Here is a 20,851-nt window from a genome sequence, read left to right as displayed (position 1 = left end):
CCAGATGCAACAGCGAAAAAAAAAAAAAAATTGAAGATGGCAATCATGCTCATGAACTTTCCGGGTGCATGTCTGGCTTCACAAAGGAGAAACTTACCACCAAATGGTGGAGGAGAAAGCCCATAAATAAAACAAAAGAACACGGACAAAACAAGATTCAAGACCCAACCACCAGATGGCAGAATGGATGCACAACATGTGAATCCAGAAAGGGATTAATGCTGCAAAACAAAAGTGCTAAACGGCATAAGGACTTTATGACCCGTCCCCTAAAAAAGATCTAATGGTCATTAAAATTTTGACAAAAGCCTTCTGCCATTATGGCAGTGTCAACAGAAGTCTCTGAAAATGGAAACCCAAAAAAATATCAAGTCAAAGTGGTAAAAAAAAGTTTCAGAAAAGCATTCTGTAGGAAGTTGGCTCTGTATGTGCTATTTCAAAGTAAGGAATAGCATGCACAGAGTCCAAGGGTTCCCCTTAGAGGTAAAATAGTGGTAAAAAGAGATAATACTAATGCTCTATTTTGTGGTAGTGTGGTCGAGCAGTAGGCTTATCCAAGGAGTAGTGTTAAGCATTTGTTGTACATACACATAGACAATAAATGAGGTACACACACTCAGAGACAAATCCAGCCAATAGGTTTTGTTATAGAAAAATATCTTTTCTTAGTTTATTTTAAGAACCACAGGTTCAAATTTAACATGTAATATCTTGTTTGAAAGGTATTGCAGGTAAGTACATTAGGAACTTTGAATAATTTCAATTGCATGTATACTTTTCAAGTTATTCACAAATAGCTATTTTAAAAGTGGACACTTAGTGCAATTTTCACAGTTCCTGGGGGAGGTAAGTTTTTGTTAGTTTTACCAGGTAAGTACGACACTTACAGGGTTCAGTTCTTGGTCCAAGGTAGCCCACCGTTGGGGGTTCAGAGCAACCCCAAAGTTACCACACCAGCAGCTCAGGGCCGGTCAGGTGCAGAGTTCAAAGTGGTGCCCAAAACGCATAGGCTTCAATGGAGAGAAGGGGGTGCCCCGGTTCCAGTCTGCCAGCAGGTAAGTACCCGCGTCTTCGGAGGGCAGACCAGGGGGGTTTTGTAGGGCACCGGGGGGGACACAAGCCCACACAGAAATTTCACCCTCAGCGGCGCGGGGGCGGCCGGGTGCAGTGTTAGAACAAGCGTCGGGTTCGCAATGGAAGTCAATGAGAGATCAAGGGATCTCTTCAGCGCTGCAGGCAGGCAAGGGGGGGCCTCCTCGGGGAAACCTCCACTTGGGCAAGGGAGAGGGACTCCTGGGGGTCACTTCTGCAGTGAAAGTCCGGTCCTTCAGGTCCTGGGGGCTGCGGGTGCAGGGTCTTTTCCAGGCGTCGGGACTTAGGTTTCAGAGAGTCGCGGTCAGGGGAAGCCTCGGGATTCCCTCTGCAGGCGGCGCTGTGGGGGCTCAGGGGGGACAGGTTTTGGTACTCACAGTCGTAGAGTAGTCCGGGGGTCCTCCCTGAGGTGTTGGTTCTCCACCAGCCGAGTCGGGGTCGCCGGGTGCAGTGTTGCAAGTCTCACGCATCTTGCGGGGAGATTGCAGGGTTCTTTAAAGCTGCTCCTTTGGATAAAGTTGCAGTCTTTTTGGAGCAGGTCCGCTGTCCTCGAGAGTTTCTTGTCGTCGTCGAAGCAGGGCAGTCCTCAGAGGATTCAGAGGTCGCTGGTCCCTTTGGAAGGCGTCGCTGGAGCAGAGTTCTTTGGAAGGCAGGAGACAGGCCGGTGAGTTTCTGGAGCCAAGGCAGTTGTTGTCTTCTGGTCTTCCTCTGCAGGGGTTTTTCAGCTAGGCAGTCGTCCTTCTTGTTGTTTGCAGGAATCTAAATTCTTAGGTTCAGGGGAGCCCTTAAATACTAAATTTAAGGGCGTGTTTAGGTCTGGGGGGGTTAGTAGCCAATGGCTACTAGCCCTGAGGGTGGGTACACCCTCTTTGTGCCTCCTCCCAAGGGGAGGGGGTCACATTCCTATCCCTATTGGGGGAATCCTCCTTCTACAAGATGGAGGATTTCTAAAAGTCAGAGTCACCTCAGCTCAGGACACCTTAGGGGCTGTCCTGACTGGCCAGTGACTCCTCCTTGTTTTTCTCATTATCTCTCCTGGACTTGCCGCCAAAAGTGGGGGCTGGGTCCAGGAGGCGGGCATCTCCACTAGCTGGAGTGCCCTGGGGCATTGTAACACGAAGCTTGAGCCTTTGAAGCTCACTGCTAGGTGTTACAGTTCCTGCAGGGGGGAGGTGTGAAGCACCTCCACCCAGAGCAGGCTTCGTTTCTGTCCTCAGAGAGCACAAAGGCTCTCACCGCATGAGGTCAGACACTCGTCTCTCAGCAGCAGGCTGGCACAGACCAGTCAGTCCTGCACTGAACAATTGGGTAAAATACAGGGGGTATCTCTAAGATGCCCTCTGTGTGCATTTTTTAATAAATCCAACACTGGCATCAGTGTGGGTTTATTATTCTGAGAAGTTTGATACTAAACTTCCCAGTATTCAGTGTAGCCATTATGGAGCTGTGGAGTTCGTTTTTGACAGACTCCCAGCCCATATACTCTTATGGCTACCCTGTACTTACAATGTCTAAGGTTTTGCTTAGACACTGTAGGGGCATAGTGCTCATGCACATATGCCCTCACCTATGGTATAGTGCACCCTGCCTTAGGGCTGTAAGGCCTACTAGAGGGGTGACTTATCTATACTGCATAGGCAGTGTGAGGTTGGCATGGCACCCTGAGGGGAGTGCCATGTCGACTTACTCGTTTTGTTCTCATCAGCACACACAAGCTGGCAAGCAGTGTGTCTGTGCTGAGTGAGGGGTCCCCAGGGTGGCATAAGATATGCTGCAGCCCTTAGAGACCTTCCCTGGCAACAGGGCCCTTGGTACCAGGGGTACCAGTTACAAGGGACTTACCTGGGTGCCAGGGTTGTGCCAATTGTGGAAACAACTGTACATTTTAGGTGAAAGAACACTGGTGCTGGGGCCTGGTTAGCAGGGTCCCAGCACACTTCTCAGTCAAGTCAGCATCAGTATCAGGCAAAAAGTGGGGGGTAACTGCAACAGGGAGCCATTTCTTTACACATTCCTTTACAGGGAAATTAATCACTTTATGACTATCATTCCTGTCAAAAGAGAATGCAGATTGAAAGTGATCTATGTTATTTCTCCAAGACGTTGAACCATTTCCATTGCAGGCAACTCATGTCAAGTATTACAAGATTAAAGACAGACATCTTTGCTTTTGAGGAATCAGATGCCAACTGTTTGAAGAACATCCGTTCCCAAAAACACACAACCAACAAAGTCTGGCCTAACAATGGATAAAGTAACATGCTTTGGAATCTGAAGGCATTTTCAGTATGCAGATGCATTGTGTTGAAGTTCATCCACACTTCTCATGATGCAGCGAGCCCTATAGTGAGAAACTACTTCAAAACTATGTTCACAGCAAATTATAATGCTGAATGTGATGTGCAGTTTAAAGATTGTATTGCCCATTTCCTTATTAACGCCATTAAGTCACCTATGCTGGGTCTCACATTAGAGAGCCCCATACTTCTTTGTGGCCTCCTACCTCATCATGACCCCGAGGGACTGTTACCTTGTGCACTTTAGAATTAAGGGTGCTTTTAATATATGGAACCTGCCAACTTTAGTAAATGGCTATGATTCCAGGGGGCTGAGGAGAAGATCCTTGGGCAGTGTGGCCCAGTGCTGGCTATCTCACCTTTCCTTCATGTAGTCCTTGTCCTGAACATACTAGTCCTTTCACATGCCCACAGCTACCACCAGAATCCTAGGCTTTGGAGTATTAAAAGCATGTTGCAAGTATTACTTTTGCAACTTTTGCAACATGTGCTTACTAAGATACTCTAATGTGGCCCGGCAGGAGGATGACATGGATGTTCAATTGTCAATGGTCAACACTGAAAACTCTCACTCAACATTGAAAAAGGTACTTGAGGCACGGGTCTCTAAAGGACCTTTTCATGCCATAAAAATAAACAAGGATGGCTAAGGTAGAAGCAGGGCTCTTCAAAGGCCCAGTGCCAAACTAACCATAAAACGCTTGTGCAAGTCAAAAGGAGGGAGAGTCAGTAATCCAATGCCCAAAGGGAACAAAAAAAAAAAAGATTTTACTTTCTATTTTTGAAAATAACGGACATCCATTTCAGCTCTAAAACAAACTTTTTTCGCCTATTTTTTATAGTAGTAATAACAATATTTGCTTAAAACATGAAATGCAAATGTAATATACTTACTTTGGCAAGTAAAATCCTTTGAACTGGTTCAGAGTCATCAAAAACAACAAAGCCAAAGTTTGGAAGTTTTCCTCCAACTCCCTTCGTATTGATGCGAAGCTCCATCACATTTCCATAAGCTGTAACAACAAAGCAAGAGGACCAGTGATTAGGTTTTTCTGAAATCAACAGCTTCATTTTTTAGATGAAAACACAAAAATAACTTTGAACTGAAAAAACAGCCAACTCCCTGGGTTTCTCATTTATTTACGCTTTTACAGAGTATTATCACACCTTTACAAAAGCTGCACTGACCAAGTGAACTTCAACTTCTTTAATTACTGACAAGCAATCAGGTGCCATTTTGTTTAGTGCACAAAAAACTAGTTACTGACCTGCAACAACACTTCTTGACTATTTATAGTATTTTAAATTTAAATCGATGGGTAGAAAAAAGTTTTTTTTTTTTTTGCATGTCAATTATAGCTGGAGTGTGACTCCTCAAGGCTTGATACCTTAAGCCCATAATGCCCGAGGTGACTCATTTTCGGCAGAATATCCCCTCAAAAACACAGACTTGTGTGAGGACAGATTTATGGTGAATTCTTCTGAAATTAATGAAAAATAATATACCCATAACAGTGCACACTGGACTGTTCTCTGGGGATGTGGTATACAAAGCTGGCTCTTTATATGGTATATCAAAATGAGATACATGCTGCAAAGAGTCCAGCGATTCCTGTACTAGTGGACAGGGACTTACTCCAGCAATGCCAAGGTGTCTATTGTAGGGGTAAGTGTGGTCAAGCATCCTTATGGATTATCAGAGGAGTGTGAGACATTTGCAAACACACTCAAATGAAACATGACTCAATAAGGAGATCCACACCAATTTGCAAAAATAACAAGTATCTCTACATATTGTTGGAAGCTAGCCTGGTGTGTGTTGAGCACCTATGGTGTTATCACCTTATACCAGGTCCAGGTATTTCTTATTAGTGAGGTGTAGTCAGTGTCTAGGAAGCCAGGGATCTCTAGAGGTAGCTCTGGATGAGCAGCCAAGACCTAGGTAGGAGACTTGCAAAGCTTATGCAATACCACTAAAGTCACACAGCACTTACACACATTAAAGAACCACACAGTGTTACAAAAATAAAGGCTCCTTATTATGGTAACACAATTACTAAAACACTATGTAAGGAAATGCCTCCTTGGCATGGTTGCCCCCTGACTTTTTGCCTTTGCTGATGCTATGTTTACAATTGAAAGTGTGCTGAGGCCTGCTAACCAGGCCCCAGCACCAGTGTTCTTTCCCTAACCTGTACTTTTGTATCCACAATTGGCAGACCCTGGCATCCAGATAAGTCCCTTGTAACTGGTACTTCTAGTACCAAGGGCCCTGATGCCAAGGAAGGTCTCTAAGGGCTGCAGCATGTCTTATACCACCCTGGAGACCTCTCACTCAGCACAGACACCCTGCTTGCCAGCTTGTGTGTGCTAGTGAGGACAAAACGAGTAAGTCGACATGGCACTCCCCTCAGGGTGCCATGCCAGCCTCTCACTGCCTATGCAGTATAGGTAAGACACCCCTCTAGCAGGCCTTACAGCCCTAAGGCAGGGTGCACTATACCATAGGTGAGGGTACCAGTGCATGAGCATGGTACCCCTACAGTGTCTAAACAAAACCTTAGACATTGTAAGTGCAGGGTAGCCATAAGAGTATATGGTCTGGGAGTTTGTCAAACACGAACTCCACAGCACCATAATGGCTACACTGAAAACTGGGAAGTTTGGTATCAAACTTCTCAGCACAATAAATGCACACTGATGCCAGTGTACATTTTATTGTAAAATACACCCCAGAGGGCACCTTAGAGGTGCCCCCTGAAACTTAACCGACTATCTGTGTAGGCTGACTAGTTTTAGCAGCCTGCCACGAACCGAGACATGTTGCTGGCCCCATGGGGAGAGTGCCTTTGTCACTCTGAGGCCAGTAACAAAGCCTGCACTGGGTGGAGATGCTAACACCTCCCCTAGGCAGGAATTGTCACACCTGGCGGTGAGCCTCAAAGGCTCACCTCCTTTGTGCCAACCCAGCAGGACACTCCAGCTAGTGGAGTTGCCCGCCCCCTCCGGCCAGGCCCCACTTTTGGCGGCAAGGCCGGAGAAAATAATGAGAAAAACAAGGAGGAGTCCCTGGCCAGTCAGGACAGCCCCTAAGGTGTCCTGAGCTGAAGTGACTCTAACTTTTAGAAATCCTCCATCTTGCAGATGGAGGATTCCCCCAATAGGGTTAGGATTGTGACCCCCTCCCCTTGGGAGGAGGCACAAAGAGGGTGTACCCACCCTCAGGGCTAGTAGCCATTGGCTACTAACCCCCCAGACCTAAACACGCCCTTAAATTTAGTATTTAAGGGCTACCCTGAACCCTAGAAGATTAGATTCCTGCAACTACAAGAAGAAGGACTGCCCAGCTGAAAACCCCTGCAGCGGAAGACCAGAAGACGACAACTGCCTTGGCTCCAGAAACTCACCGGCCTGTCTCCTGCCTTCCAAAGATCCTGCTCCAGCGACGCCTTCCAAAGGGACCAGCGACCTCGACATCCTCTGAGGACTGCCCCTGCTTCGAAAAGACAAGAAACTCCCGAGGACAGCGGACCTGCTCCAAGAAAAGCTGCAACTTTGTTTCCAGCAGCTTTAAAGAACCCTGCAAGCTCCCCGCAAGAAGCGTGAGACTTGCAACACTGCACCCGGCGACCCCGACTCGGCTGGTGGCGATTCAACACCTCAGGAGGGACCCCAGGACTACTCTAAGACTGTGAGTACAAAAACCTGTCCCCCCTGAGCCCCCACAGCGCCGCCTGCAGAGGGAATCCCGAGGCTTCCCCTGACCGCGACTCTTTGAATCCTAAGTCCCGACACCTGGGAGAGACCCTGCACCCGCAGCCCCCAGGACCTGAAGGACCGGACTTTCACTGGAGGAGTGACCCCCAGGAGTCCCTCGCCCTTGATCAAGTGGAGGTTTCCCCGAGGAACCCCCCCCTTGCCTGCCTGCAGCGCTGAAGAGATCCCGAGATCTCTCATAGACTAACATTGCGAACCCGACGCTTGTTTCTACACTGCACCCGGCCGCCCCCGCGCCGCTGAGGGTGAAATTTCTGTGTGGGCTTGTGTCCCCCCCCGGTGCCCTACAAAACCCCCCTGGTCTGCCCTCCGAAGACGCGGGTACTTACCTGCAAGCAGACCGGAACCGGGGCACCCCCTTCTCTCCATTCTAGCCTATGTGTTTTGGGCACCACTTTGAACTCTGCACCTGACCGGCCCTGAGCTGCTGGTGTGGTGACTTTGGGGTTGCTCTGAACCCCCAACGGTGGGCTACCTTGGACCAAGAACTAAGCCCTGTAAGTGTCTTACTTACCTGGTTAACCTAACAAATACTTACCTCACCTAGGAACTGTGAAAATTGCACTAAGTGTCCACTTTTAAAACAGCTACTTGTGAATAACTTGAAAAGTATACATGCAATTTTGATGATTTGAAGTTCCTAAAGTACTTACCTGCAATACCTTTCGAATGAGATATTACATGTAGAATTTGAACCTGTGGTTCTTAAAATAAACTAAGAAAAGATATTTTTCTATACAAAAACCTATTGGCTGGATTTGTCTCTGAGTGTGTGTACCTCATTTATTGTCTATGTGTATGTGCAACAAATGCTTAACACTACTCCTTGGATAAGCCTACTGCTCGACCACACTACCACAAAATAGAGCATTAGTATTATCTCTTTTTGCCACTATCTTACCTCTAAGGGGAACCCTTGGACTCTGTGCATGCTATTCCTTACTTTGAAATAGCCCATACAGAGCCAACTTCCTACATACTACATAGGCAATACTCCACTAGGAGGTGAGTAAACACACTATTTTAAACATATTAGAAGTCAGTGATTAGCATAGAAAGCAACAGAAAACAATGAAACAATAGTGAAGACCCTAGAGTGGGAGACCAAACCAGATACTAAATAAGTGGAATGTAAAAGGCAGTTCCCAAGAAAGTGGAATCTGTAGAGGGGAGCCTGAAGAACTAGGAACCCCAAAAAGTAAGTACCAGGGTGCCCCCAGGTGACTGGGAGAGAAGCAAGTACCTGGTTTTCCCCCAACCCACAGAACTTTGGAAAAGGACTGTGCAAGACACGACTGGAAGAAACCAAAGGTGGATCTTGACAGGAGGGGGCCTGCAAAAGAAGGAGACCAAGTCCGGTTTGAGTTGAAGTGTCCAGCTGTGGCAGGAGCCACTACCCACCCTTCTGTGGATGCAAGACCAGGGCGACAGTGGAAGAAGAAAGTAAGCAGTGCAGCACAGGAGCAGAAAATGAGTTCCAGAAGTGATGCACGTCAGCGGTTGTGATGCAGTCGGTCAGTGGTGCTGGAAAATTCACCAACAAGCATTGGCAAATGCAAGAGTCCGAGAAAAAGGTTTTGCGAGGCTGAAGAGGACCAGCAAGACCCATGAGACTCGACCCTAGAGGAGGGGAGTCAGAGGTGACACTCAGCAGCTGGGAAAGTCACAAGAAGAGGGGGCAGCCCTCACAGACAACAGGCACAGAAGTTGCGGTGAGGCCCACTCAGCGCATCTGGAGACGAGTCCCACATTGCTGGAGCAGCAGGCAGGAAACTCTGCATAGTAGGGAAGAGGCCGGGGCTACAGAGACTGAAGATCCCTTGGAGGAAGAACAAACAAGCATTGTTGACTGCAAGAGTCACAGTGCACAGGGGTACTGTCCTGCAAGGAGAGGAAAGGGCTCACAGTCTCCAAATTTGGACAGCTGGAAGAGAGGACCAAAAAGGCCACTCCAGACCACCACCATTTGAGAAGCAGGATCCATGCAGTTCCGTAGGAGAGAGGATCCACGCAGCCAGTTGTTGTTGCAACTGGTGCCTGCGGATGCAGGGGAGTGACTCCTTCACTCCAAGGGAGGTTCCTTCTTGCTTCTTGGGGAGGCTAAAGACTCATTGCCGGCAGAGGATGCACAGCCAGGGAAATGTTGCAGTTGCTGGAAGGAGCCAGAGAAACAATGTTGCAAGCTGAGTAGTTGCTGGAGTTGCAGATTGTCAGTTCCTAGAGGGTCCAGTTGTAGTCCCAGTGGTCAGAAGATGAAGTAAACGATACAGAGGAGTCCTGCTGGAATCTTGCAACGTCTTATCTGAAGTCCCACACAGGAGGGAGACCCTAGATAGCCCAGGAAGGGGAATTGGTCACCTAGCAGGGTGACCAGCTATCAGGAGGGGGCTGTGATGTCACCTTCCTGACCTGGCTATTCAGATGCTACCAGGGGCCTCTGCACACCTTGGATTCAAGGTGGCAGAATTAGGTAGTCACCTGGAGGAGTTCTGGGCACCACTCCTGGGGTGGTGATGGACAAGGAAGTGGGTTACTTCCTGTAGGAAGTTGGCTCTGTATGTGCTATTTCAAAGTAAGGAGTAGCATGCACAGAGTCCAAGGGTTCCCCTTAGAGGTAAAATAGTGGTAAAAATAGATAATACTAATGCTCTATTTTGTGGTAGTGTGGTCGAGCAGTAGGCTTATCCAAGGAGTAGTGTTAAGCATTTGTTGTACATACACAGACAATAAATGAGGTACACACACTCAGAGACAAATCCAGCCAATAGGTTTTGTTATAGAAAAATATATTTTCTTAGTTTATTTTAAGAACCACAGGTTCAAATTCTACATGTAATATCTCATTCGAAAGGTATTGCAGGTAAGTACTTTAGGAACTTCAAATCATCAAAATTGCATGTATACTTTTCAAGTTATTCACAAGTAGCTGTTTTAAAAGTGGACACTTAGTGCAATTTTCACAGTTCCTAGGGGAGGTAAGTATTTGTTAGGTTAACCAGGTAAGTAAGACACTTACAGGGCTTAGTTCTTGGTCCAAGGTAGCCCACCGTTGGGGGTTCAGAGCAACCCCAAAGTCACCACACCAGCAGCTCAGGGCCGGTCAGGTGCAGAGTTCAAAGTGGTGCCCAAAACACATAGGCTAGAATGGAGAGAAGGGGGTGCCCCGGTTCCGGTCTGCTTGCAGGTAAGTACCCGCGTCTTCGGAGGGCAGACCAGGGGGGTTTTGTAGGGCACCGGGGGGGACACAAGTCCACACAGAAATTTCACCCTCAGCAGCGCGGGGGCGGCCGGGTGCAGTGTAGGAACAGGCGTCGGGTTCGCAATGTTAGTCTATGAGAGATCTCGGGATCTCTTCAGCGCTGCAGGCAGGCAAGGGGGGGATTCCTCGGGAAAACCTCCACTTGGGTAAGGGCGAGGGACTCCTGGGGGTCACTTCTCCAGTGAAAGTCCGGTCCTTCAGGTCCTGGGGGCTGCGGGTGCAGGGTCTCTCCCAGGCGTCGGGACTTTAGGTTCAAAGAGTCGCGGTCAGGGGAAGCCTCGGGATTCCCTCTGCAGGCGGCGCTGTGGGGGCTCAGGGGGGACAGGTTTTGGTACTCACAGTATCAGAGTAGTCCTGGGGTCCCTCCTGAGGTGTTGGATCGCCACCAGCCGAGTCGGGGTCGCCGGGTGCAGTGTTGCAAGTCTCACGCTTCTTGCGGGGAGCTTGCAGGGTTCTTTAAAGCTGCTGGAAACAAAGTTGCGGCTTTTCTTGGAGCAGGTCCGCTGTCCTCGGGAGTTTCTTGTCTTTTCGAAGCAGGGGCAGTCCTCAGAGGATGTCGAGGTCGCTGGTCCCTTTGGAAGGCGTCGCTGGAGCAGGATCTTTGGAAGGCAGGAGACAGGCCGGTGAGTTTCTGGAGCCAAGGCAGTTGTCGTCTTCTGGTCTTCCGCTGCAGGGGTTTTCAGCTAGGCAGTCCTTCTTGTAGTTTGCAGGAATCTAATTTTCTAGGGTTCAGGGTAGCCCTTAAATACTAAATTTAAGGGCGTGTTTAAGTCTGGGGGGTTAGTAGCCAATGGCTACTAGCCCTGAGGGTGGGTACACCCTCTTTGTGCCTCCTCCCAAGGGGAGGGGGTCACAATCCTAACCCTATTGGGGGAATCCTCCATCTGCAAGATGGAGGATTTCTAAAAGTCAGAGTCACCTCAGCTCAGGACACCTTAGGGGCTGTCCTGACTGGCCAGTGACTCCTCCTTGTTGCTTTCTTTGTTCCCTCCAGCCTTGCCGCCAAAAGTGGGGGCCGTGGCCGGAGGGGGCGGGCAACTCCACTAAGCTGGAGTGCCCTGCTGGGCTGTGACAAAGGGGTGAGCCTTTGAGGCTCACCGCCAGGTGTCACAGCTCCTGCCTGGGGGAGGTGTTAGCATCTCCACCCAGTGCAGGCTTTGTTACTGGCCTCAGAGTGACAAAGGCACTCTCCCCATGGGGCCAGCAACAGGTCTCTGGTGTGGCAGGCTGCTGGAACTAGTCAGCCTACACAGATAGTCGGTTAAGTTTCAGGGGGCACCTCTAAGGTGCCCTCTGTGGTGTATTTTACAATAAAATGTACACTGGCATCAGTGTGCATTTATTGTGCTGAGAAGTTTGATACCAAACTTCCCAGTTTTCAGTGTAGCCATTATGGTGCTGTGGAGTTCGTGTTTGACAGACTCCCAGACCATATACTCTTATGGCTACCCTGCACTTACAATGTCTAAGGTTTTGTTTAGACACTGTAGGGGTACCATGCTCATGCACTGGTACCCTCACCTATGGTATAGTGCACCCTGCCTTAGGGCTGTAAGGCCTGCTAGAGGGGTGTCTTACCTATACTGCATAGGCAGTGAGAGGCTGGCATGGCACCCTGAGGGGAGTGCCATGTCGACTTACTCGTTTTGTCCTCACTAGCACACACAAGCTGGTAAGCAGTGTGTCTGTGCTGAGTGAGAGGTCTCCAGGGTGGCATAAGACATGCTGCAGCCCTTAGAGACCTTCCTTGGCATCAGGGCCCTTGGTACTAGAAGTACCAGTTACAAGGGACTTATCTGGATGCCAGGGTCTGCCAATTGTGGATACAAAAGTACAGGTTAGGGAAAGAACACTGGTGCTGGGGCCTGGTTAGCAGGCCTCAGCACACTTTCAATTGTAAACATAGCATCAGCAAAGGCAAAAAGTCAGGGGGCAACCATGCCAAGGAGGCATTTCCTTACACAACCCCCCCCCAAACGAAAGAGGATGAGACTAACCTTTCCCAAGAGAGTCTTCATTTTCTAAGTGGAAGAACCTGGAAAGGCCATCTGCATTGGCATGGGCAGTCCCAGGTCTGTGTTCCACTATAAAGTCCATTCCCTGTAGGGAGATGGACCACCTCAACAGTTTAGGATTTTCACCTTTCATTTGCATCAGCCATTTGAGAGGTCTGTGGTCAGTTTGAACTAGGAAGTGAGTCCCAAAGAGGTATGGTCTCAGCTTCTTCAGGGACCAAACCACAGCAAAGGCCTCCCTCTCAATGGCACTCCAACGCTGCTCCCTGGGGAGTAACCTCCTGCTAATGAAAGCAACAGGCTGGTCAAGGCCATCATCATTGGTTTGGGACAAAACTGCCCCTATCCCATGTTCAGAGGCATCAGTCTGCACAATGAACTGCTTAGAATAATCTGGAGCTTTTAGAACTGGTGCTGAGCACATTGCCTGTTTCAGGGTGTCAAAGGCCTGTTGGCATTCCACAGTCCAGTTCACTTTCTTGGGCATTTTCTTGGAGGCGAGTTCAGTGAGGGCTGTCACAATGGATCCATATCCCTTCACAAACCTCCTGTAATACCCAGTCAAGCCAAGGAATGCCCTGACTTGAGTCTGGGTTTTTGGAGCTACCCAGTCCAGAATAGTCTGGATCTTGGGTTGGAGTGGCTGAACTTGGCCTCCACCTACAAGGTGTCCCAAGTAAACCACAGTTCCCTGCCCTATCTGGCATTTGGATGCCTTGATAGAGAGGCCTGCAGATTGCAGAGCCTTCAAAACCTTCCTCAGGTGGACCAGGTGATCCTGCCAGGTGGAGCTAAAGACCGCAATATCATCAAGATAAGCTGTGCTAAAGGACTCCAAGCCAGCAAGGACTTGATTCACCAACCTTTGGAAGGTGGCAGGGGCATTCTTTAAACCAAAGGGCATAACAGTAAACTGATAATGCCCATCAGGTTTGGAGAATGCTGTTTTCTCTTTTGCTCCAGGTGCCATTTTTATTTGCCAGTACCCTGCTGTCAAGTCAAAGGTACTTAGGAATTTGGCAGCACCTAATTTGTCTATGAGCTCATCAGCTCTTGGAATTGGATGAGCATCTGTCCTGGTGACAGAATTGAGCCCTCTGTAGTCCACACAAAACCTCATCTCTTTCTTTCCATCTTTGGTGTGAGGTTTGGGGACTAAGACCACTGGGCTAGCCCAGGGGCTGTCAGAGCGCTCAATTACTCCCAATTCCAGCATCTTGTGGACTTCCACCTTGATGCTTTCCTTAACATGGTCAGATTGTCTAAAGATTTTGTTCTTGACAGGCATGCTGTCTCCTGTGTCCACATCATGGGTACACAGGTGTGTCTGACCAGGGGTTAAGGAGAAGAGTTCAGGAAACTGTTGTAGGACTCTCCTACAATCAGCTTGCTGTTGGCCAGAGAGGGTGTCTGAGTAGATCACTCCATCTACTGTGCCATCTTTTGGGTCTGATGACAGAAGATCAGGGAGAGGTTCACTCTCTGCCTCCTGATCCTCATCTGTTACCATCAACAGATTGACATCAGCCCTGTCATGGAAGAGCTTAAGGCGGTTCACATGGATCACCCTCTTGGGGCTCCTGCTTGTGCCCAGGTCCACCAGGTAGGTGACCTGACTCTTCCTTTCTAGTACTGGGTAAGGGCCACTCCATTTGTCCTGGAGTGCCCTGGGAGCCACAGGCTCCAGAACCCAGACTTTCTGCCCTGGTTGGAACTCAACCAGTGCAGCCTTTTGGTCATACCAAAACTTCTGGAGTTGTTGGCTAGCCTCAAGGTTTTTGGTTGCCTTTTCCATGTACTCTGCCATTCTAGAGCGAAGGCCAAGTACATAGTCCACTATGTCTTGCTTAGGCTCATGGAGAGGTCTCTCCCAGCCTTCTTTAACCAGAGCAAGTGGTCCTCTTACAGGATGACCAAACAGAAGTTCAAAGGGTGAGAATCCTACTCCCTTCTGTGGCACCTCTCTGTAAGCGAAAAGCAGACATGGCAAGAGGACATCCCATCTCCTTTTGAGTTTTTCTGGGAGCCCCATGATCATGCCTTTTAATGTCTTGTTGAATCTCTCAACCAAGCCATTAGTTTGTGGATGGTATGGTGTAGTGAATTTATAAGTCACTCCACACTCATTCCACATGTGCTTTAGGTATGCTGACATGAAGTTGGTACCTCTGTCAGACACCACCTCCTTAGGGAAACCCACTCTGGTAAAGATACCAATGAGGGCCTTGGCTACTGCAGGGGCAGTAGTCGACCTAAGGGGAATAGCTTCAGGATACCTGGTAGCATGATCCACTACTACCAGGATATACATATTTCCTGAGGCTGTGGGAGGTTCTAGTGGACCAACTATGTCCACACCCACTCTTTCAAAGGGAACCCCCACCACTGGAAGTGGAATGAGGGGGGCCTTTGGATGCCCACCTGTCTTACCACTGGCTTGACAGGTGGGGCAGGAGAGGCAAAACTCCTTAACCATGTTGGACATATTGGGCCAGTAGAAGTGGTTGACTAACCTCTCCCACGTCTTGGTTTGTCCCAAATGTCCAGCAAGGGGAATGTCATGGGCCAATGTTAGGATGAACTCTCTGAACAGCTGAGGCACTACCACTCTCCTAGTGGCACCAGGTTTGGGGTCTCTGGCCTCAGTGTACAGGAGTCCATCTTCCCAATAGACCCTATGTGTTCCATTTTTCTTGCCCTTGGACTCTTCAGCAGCTTGCTGCCTAAGGCCTTCAAGAGAGGGACAGGTTTCTTGTCCCTTACACAGCTCCTCCCTTGAGGGTCCCCCTGGGCCTAAGAGCTCAACCTGATAAGGTTCAAGCCCCAAAGGCTCAGTTCCCTCATAGGGCAGAACTTCTTCCTGAGAAGAGAGGTTCCCTTTCTTTTGCTGTGTTGCAGTTGGTTTCCCAACTGACTTTCCTGTTCTCTTGGTAGGCTGGGCCATTCTTCCAGACTCCAGCTCTACTTGTTCACCCTGTGCCTTGCACTGTGCTCTTGTTTTCACACACACCAGTTCAGGGATACCCAGCATTGCTGCATGGGTTTTTAGTTCTACCTCAGCCCATGCTGAGGACTCCAGGTCATTTCCAAGCAGACAGTCCACTGGGATATTTGAGGAGACCACCACCTGTTTCAGGCCATTGACCCCTCCCCATTCTAAAGTAACCATTGCCATGGGATGTACTTTTCTCTGATTGTCAGCGTTGGTGACTGTGTAAGTTTTTCCAGTCAGGTATTGGCCAGGGGAAACCAGTTTCTCTGTCACCATGGTGACACTGGCACCTGTATCCCTCAGGCCCTCTATTCTAGTCCCATTAATTAAGAGTTGCTGTCTGTATTTTTGCATGTTAGGCGGCCAGACAGCTAGTGTGGCTAAATCCACCCCACCCTCAGAAACTAGAGTAGCTTCAGTGTGGACCCTGATTTGCTCTGGGCACACTGTTGATCCCACTTGGAGACTAGCCATACCAGTGTTACCTGGATGGGAGTTTGGAGTGGAACCTTTCTTGGGACAGGCCTTGTCTCCAGTTTGGTGTCCATGCTGTTTACAGCTATGACACCAGGCCTTTTTGGGATCAAAGTTTTTACCCTTGTACCCATTGTTTTGTGAAGAGGCTCTGGGCCCACCCTCCTGTGCAGGTTTTTGGGGGCCTGTAGAAGACTCTTTACTATTTTTAGTTTTGGTTGTCTCATCACCCTTCCCCTGGGGAGTCTTTGTGACCCCTTTCTTTTGGTCACCCCCTGTTGAAGTCTTGGACACCCTTGTCTTGACCCAATGGTCCGCCTTCTTTCCCAATTCTTGGGGAGAAATTGGTCCTAGGTCTACCAGATGCTGATGCAGTTTATCATTGAAACAATTACTTAACAGGTGTTCTTTCACAAATAAATTGTACAGCCCATCATAATTACTTACACCACTGCCTTGAATCCAACCATCTAGTGTTTTCACTGAGTAGTCTACAAAGTCAACCCAGGTCTGGCTCGAGGATTTTTGAGCCCCCCTGAATCTAATCCTATACTCCTCAGTGGAGAATCCAAAGCCCTCAATCAGGGTACCCTTCATGAGGTCATAAGATTCTGCATCTGGTCCAGAGAGTGTGAGGAGTCTATCCCTACACTTTCCTGTGAACATTTCCCAAAGGAGAGCACCCCAGTGAGATCTGTTCACTTTTCTGGTTACACAAGCCCTCTCAAAAGCTGTGAACCATTTGGTGATGTCATCACCATCTTCATATTTAGTTACAATCCCTTTAGGGATTTTCAACATGTCAGGAGAATCTCTGACCCTATTTATGTTGCTGCCACCATTGATGGGTCCTAGGCCCATCTCTTGTCTTTCCCTCTCTATGGCTAGGATCTGTCTTTCCAAAGCCAATCTTTTGGCCATCCTGGCTAACTGGATGTCCTCTTCACTGGGGCTATCCTCAGTGATTTCAGAGGTGTTGGTCTCTCCTGTGAGGGAACCAGCATCTCTGACTATTATTTTTGGAGTCAGGGTTTGAGGGACCCTGTTCTCCTTAGATAGGACTGGTAGGGGGGAATTGTCCTCCAAGTCACTATCCTCTTCCTCTGAGTTGCCACCCTCAGAGGGGTTGGCCTTTTCAAACTCTGCCAAAAGCTCCTGGAGCTGTATTTTGGTAGGTTTGGGGCCCATTGTTATTTTCTTTATTTTACAGAGTGACCTTAGCTCCCTCATCTTAAGATGGAGGTAAGGTGTGGTGTCGAGTTCCACCACAGTCACATCTGTGCTAGACATTTTGCTTCTAAAAGTTGGAATACTTTTTAAGAATCTACAACTGGTTCTAGAATCTAATTCAAACTTTTACAAACTTTTAAACTCTAAAAGAAATGCTAAACAGGATCTAACACAAGGCCCTAGCAGGTCTTTTAAGAATTTAGAAAACTTTTCAAATTGCAAAAATCAATTTCTACTGACAATTTTGGAATTTGTCGTGTGATCAGGTATTGGCCGAGTAGTCCAGCAAATGCAAAGTCTTGTACCCCACCGCTGATCCACCAATGTAGGAAGTTGGCTCTGTATGTGCTATTTCAAAGTAAGGAGTAGCATGCACAGAGTCCAAGGGTTCCCCTTAGAGGTAAAATAGTGGTAAAAATAGATAATACTAATGCTCTATTTTGTGGTAGTGTGGTCGAGCAGTAGGCTTATCCAAGGAGTAGTGTTAAGCATTTGTTGTACATACACATAGACAATAAATGAGGTACACACACTCAGAGACAAATCCAGCCAATAGGTTTTTGTATAGAAAAATATCTTTTCTTAGTTTATTTTAAGAACCACAGGTTCAAATTCTACATGTAATATCTCATTCGAAAGGTATTGCAGGTAAGTACTTTAGGAACTTCAAATCATCAAAATTGCATGTACTTTTCAAGTTATTCACAAGTAGCTGTTTTTAAAGTGGACACTTAGTGCAATTTTCACAGTTCCTAGGGGAGGTAAGTATTTGTTAGGTTAACCAGGTAAGTAAGACACTTACAGGGCTTAGTTCTTGGTCCAAGGTAGCCCACCGTTGGGGGTTCAGAGCAACCCCAAAGTCACCACACCAGCAGCTCAGGGCCGGTCAGGTGCAGAGTTCAAAGTGGTGCCCAAAACACATAGGCTAGAATGGAGAGAAGGGGGTGCCCCGGTCTGCTTGCAGGTAAGTACCCGCGTCTTCGGAGGGCAGACCAGGGGGGTTTTGTAGGGCACCGGGGGGGACACAAGCCCACACAGAAATTTCACCCTCAGCAGCGCGGGGGCGGCCGGGTGCAGTGTAGAAACAAGCGTCGGGTTCGCAATGTTAGTCTATGAGAGATCTCGGGATCTCTTCAGCGCTGCAGGCAGGCAAGGGGGGGGTTCCACGGGGAAACCTCCACTTGGGCAAGGGAGAGGGACTCCTGGGGGTCACTTCTCCAGTGAAAGTCCGGTCCTTCAGGTCCTGGGGGCTGCGGGTGCAGGGTCTCTCCCAGGCGTCGGGACTTTAGGTTCAAAGAGTCGCGGTCAGGGGAAGCCTCGGGATTCCCTCTGCAGGCGGCGCTGTGGGGGCTCAGGGGGGACAGGTTTTGGTACTCACAGTATCAGAGTAGTCCTGGGGTCCCTCCTGAGGTGTCGGATCTCCACCAGCCGAGTCGGGGTCGCCGGGTGCAGTGTTGCAAGTCTCACGCTTCTTGCGGGGAGCTTGCAGGGTTCTTTCAAGGCTGCTGGAAACAAAGTTGCAGCCTTTCTTGGAGCAGGTCCGCTGTCCTCGGGAGTTTCTTGTCTTTTCGAAGCAGGGGCAGTCCTCAGAGGATGTCGAGGTCGCTGGTCCCTTTGGAAGGCGTCGCTGGAGCAGGATCTTTGGAAGGCAGGAGACAGGCCAGTGAGTTTCTGGAGCCAAGGCAGTTGTCGTCTTCTGGTCTTCCGCTGCAGGGGTTTTCAGCTAGGCAGTCCTTCTTCTTGTAGTTGCAGGAATCTAATTTTCTAGGGTTCAGGGTAGCCCTTAAATACTAAATTTAAGGGCGTGTTTAGGTCTGGGGGGTTAGTAGCCAATGGCTACTAGCCCTGAGGGTGGGTACACCATCTTTGTGCCTCCTCCCAAGGGGAGGGGGTCACATTCCTAACCCTATTGGGGGAATCCTCCATCTGCAAGATGGAGGATTTCTAAAAGTTAGAGTCACCTCAGCTCAGGACACCTTAGGGGCTGTAAGTGTCTTACTTACCTGGTAAAACTAACCAAAACTTACCTCCCCTAGGAACTGTGAAAATTGCACTAAGTGTCCACTTTTAAAACAGCTATTTGTCAATAACTTGAAAAGTATACATGCAATTTTTATGATTTGAAGTTCCTAAAGTACTTACCTGCAATACCTTTCAAATGAGATATTACATGCAGAATTTGAACCTGTGGTTCTTAAAATAAACTAAGAAAAGATATTTTTCTATAACAAAACCTATTGGCTGGATTTGTCTCTGAGTGTGTGTACCTCATTTATTGTCTATGTGTATGTACAACAAATGCTTAACACTACTCCTTGGATAAGCCTACTGCTCGACCACACTACCACAAAATAGAGCATTAGTATTATCTATTTTTACCACTATTTTACCTCTAAGGGGAACCCTTGGACTCTGTGCATGCTATTCCTTACTTTGAAATAGCACATACAGAGCCAACTTCCTACAGGGGGTTCTCTAAGGAGCCCCCAGAGTGCCTGGAATCATAAAACCAATGTGGACACCTGCTGTGTCCAGTACACAGATAAAATGGCTTCCCCGCACTTACGAAGTCCAGAAAAATGGAGCTGGAGTTTGTTGGGGCACCTCTGCTCATGGAGGGGTGCTCTCACACACAGGTACATGCACCCTGCCCTCTGGGCTAGTATGGCCTGCCATAGGGCTGACTTGGTGAAGTGATCTGTAGTGAAAAGGTGCACGCATCTTTTCACACAGGTTGCAATGGCAGGCCTGCAGACACATTTTGCATGGGCTCCCAAGGTTGGCACAGTAAGTGCTGCAGCCCATGGGGAACCCCTGGTGCCCCAATGTCCTGGGTACACAAGTACCATATACTAGGGACTAACATGGGGCACCAGTATACCAATTGTGAGATGTGCCAAGTCCTAAGCAACCAAATTAAGAGGGAGTGAGCACATTCACCGGGGTCCTGGTTAGCAGAATCCCAGTGAACAGTCAAAACACACTGACAGCAGGCACAAAAGTGGGGGTAACCATGTCAAAGAGAGGGTATTTTCCTACATATATGTTTTGGCACCAGAACCAACATGTTCAGGTAACTATGTTTAGTAGGAAAATTATTTACAGTTCAGGGTGAGCCACCACGTGGGCTTGATTCTTGTGAAGCTCGGGGACGTAGGTACACTAGAGGTTCTCTTCTCCTCGGTTCGGGCGTCTGGGTGCAGGGCGTTCTTGAACCATTGGGTGTCTGTCACCAGTGGCGGTGAAGAGGGGCCCGCAGAGAGGCTGCAGGCGTTGACTGCAGGACCACTTCAGGTAAACCAACAAGTGGGCTCACGTACATCAAGCCTAGGGGACGCAGACACCAGTGGTCCTCTTTTCCTCGGTCCGAGGCATCCAGGTGCAGAGGACAGTCAGGTTGGTGTCACCTGAGGCAGTAGCGGTTGAGGGGAGACCGCACAAAGAGGCTCCAAGCATCGGTGTGAAGGTTGCAGTGGAGAAACCCACTACCGACTGTCTCTCGAGAAGCTGGGGACTACGCTGGCACCGTTGGCTGTATTCAACTCGGGCTAGGGGGCTCGGATGAGGTGATGCTGTCCACCATCTGGTTTTGGCAGTCTGGAGTCCTCTTCAGTGTTCCCTGGATACCTGCAAAGGTGCAGGGAAGCAGCTACGTTGCTCCACAGAAGTTCCTTGTGCTGGGGTGAAGGCTGGCAGTCTTGCCAGGCTTTCGGAC

At 48.7% G+C, this 20,851-nt stretch overlaps 1 protein-coding gene across 2 annotated transcripts in view; it reads right to left on the bottom strand.

The window, feature by feature from the left end:
* The window catches only part of G3BP2 (G3BP stress granule assembly factor 2), a 306,903-nt gene that overhangs the window by 63,340 nt on the left and 222,712 nt on the right, over positions 1 to 20,851 (bottom strand). For both annotated transcript variants that reach the window (XM_069230288.1, XM_069230287.1), the window contains one exon: positions 4,284 to 4,402. In XM_069230288.1, the coding sequence (XP_069086389.1) occupies positions 4,284 to 4,402 (119 nt within the window). The remainder of the gene's footprint in view (positions 1 to 4,283; positions 4,403 to 20,851) is intronic.

Source organism: Pleurodeles waltl, chromosome 1_1 (assembly GCF_031143425.1).
Source record: "Pleurodeles waltl isolate 20211129_DDA chromosome 1_1, aPleWal1.hap1.20221129, whole genome shotgun sequence".
Lineage (NCBI taxonomy): Eukaryota > Metazoa > Chordata > Amphibia > Caudata > Salamandridae > Pleurodeles > Pleurodeles waltl.
The sequence above is the reverse complement of the archived record's forward strand: the minus strand, read 5'-3'. Positions and strand labels throughout refer to the sequence as shown.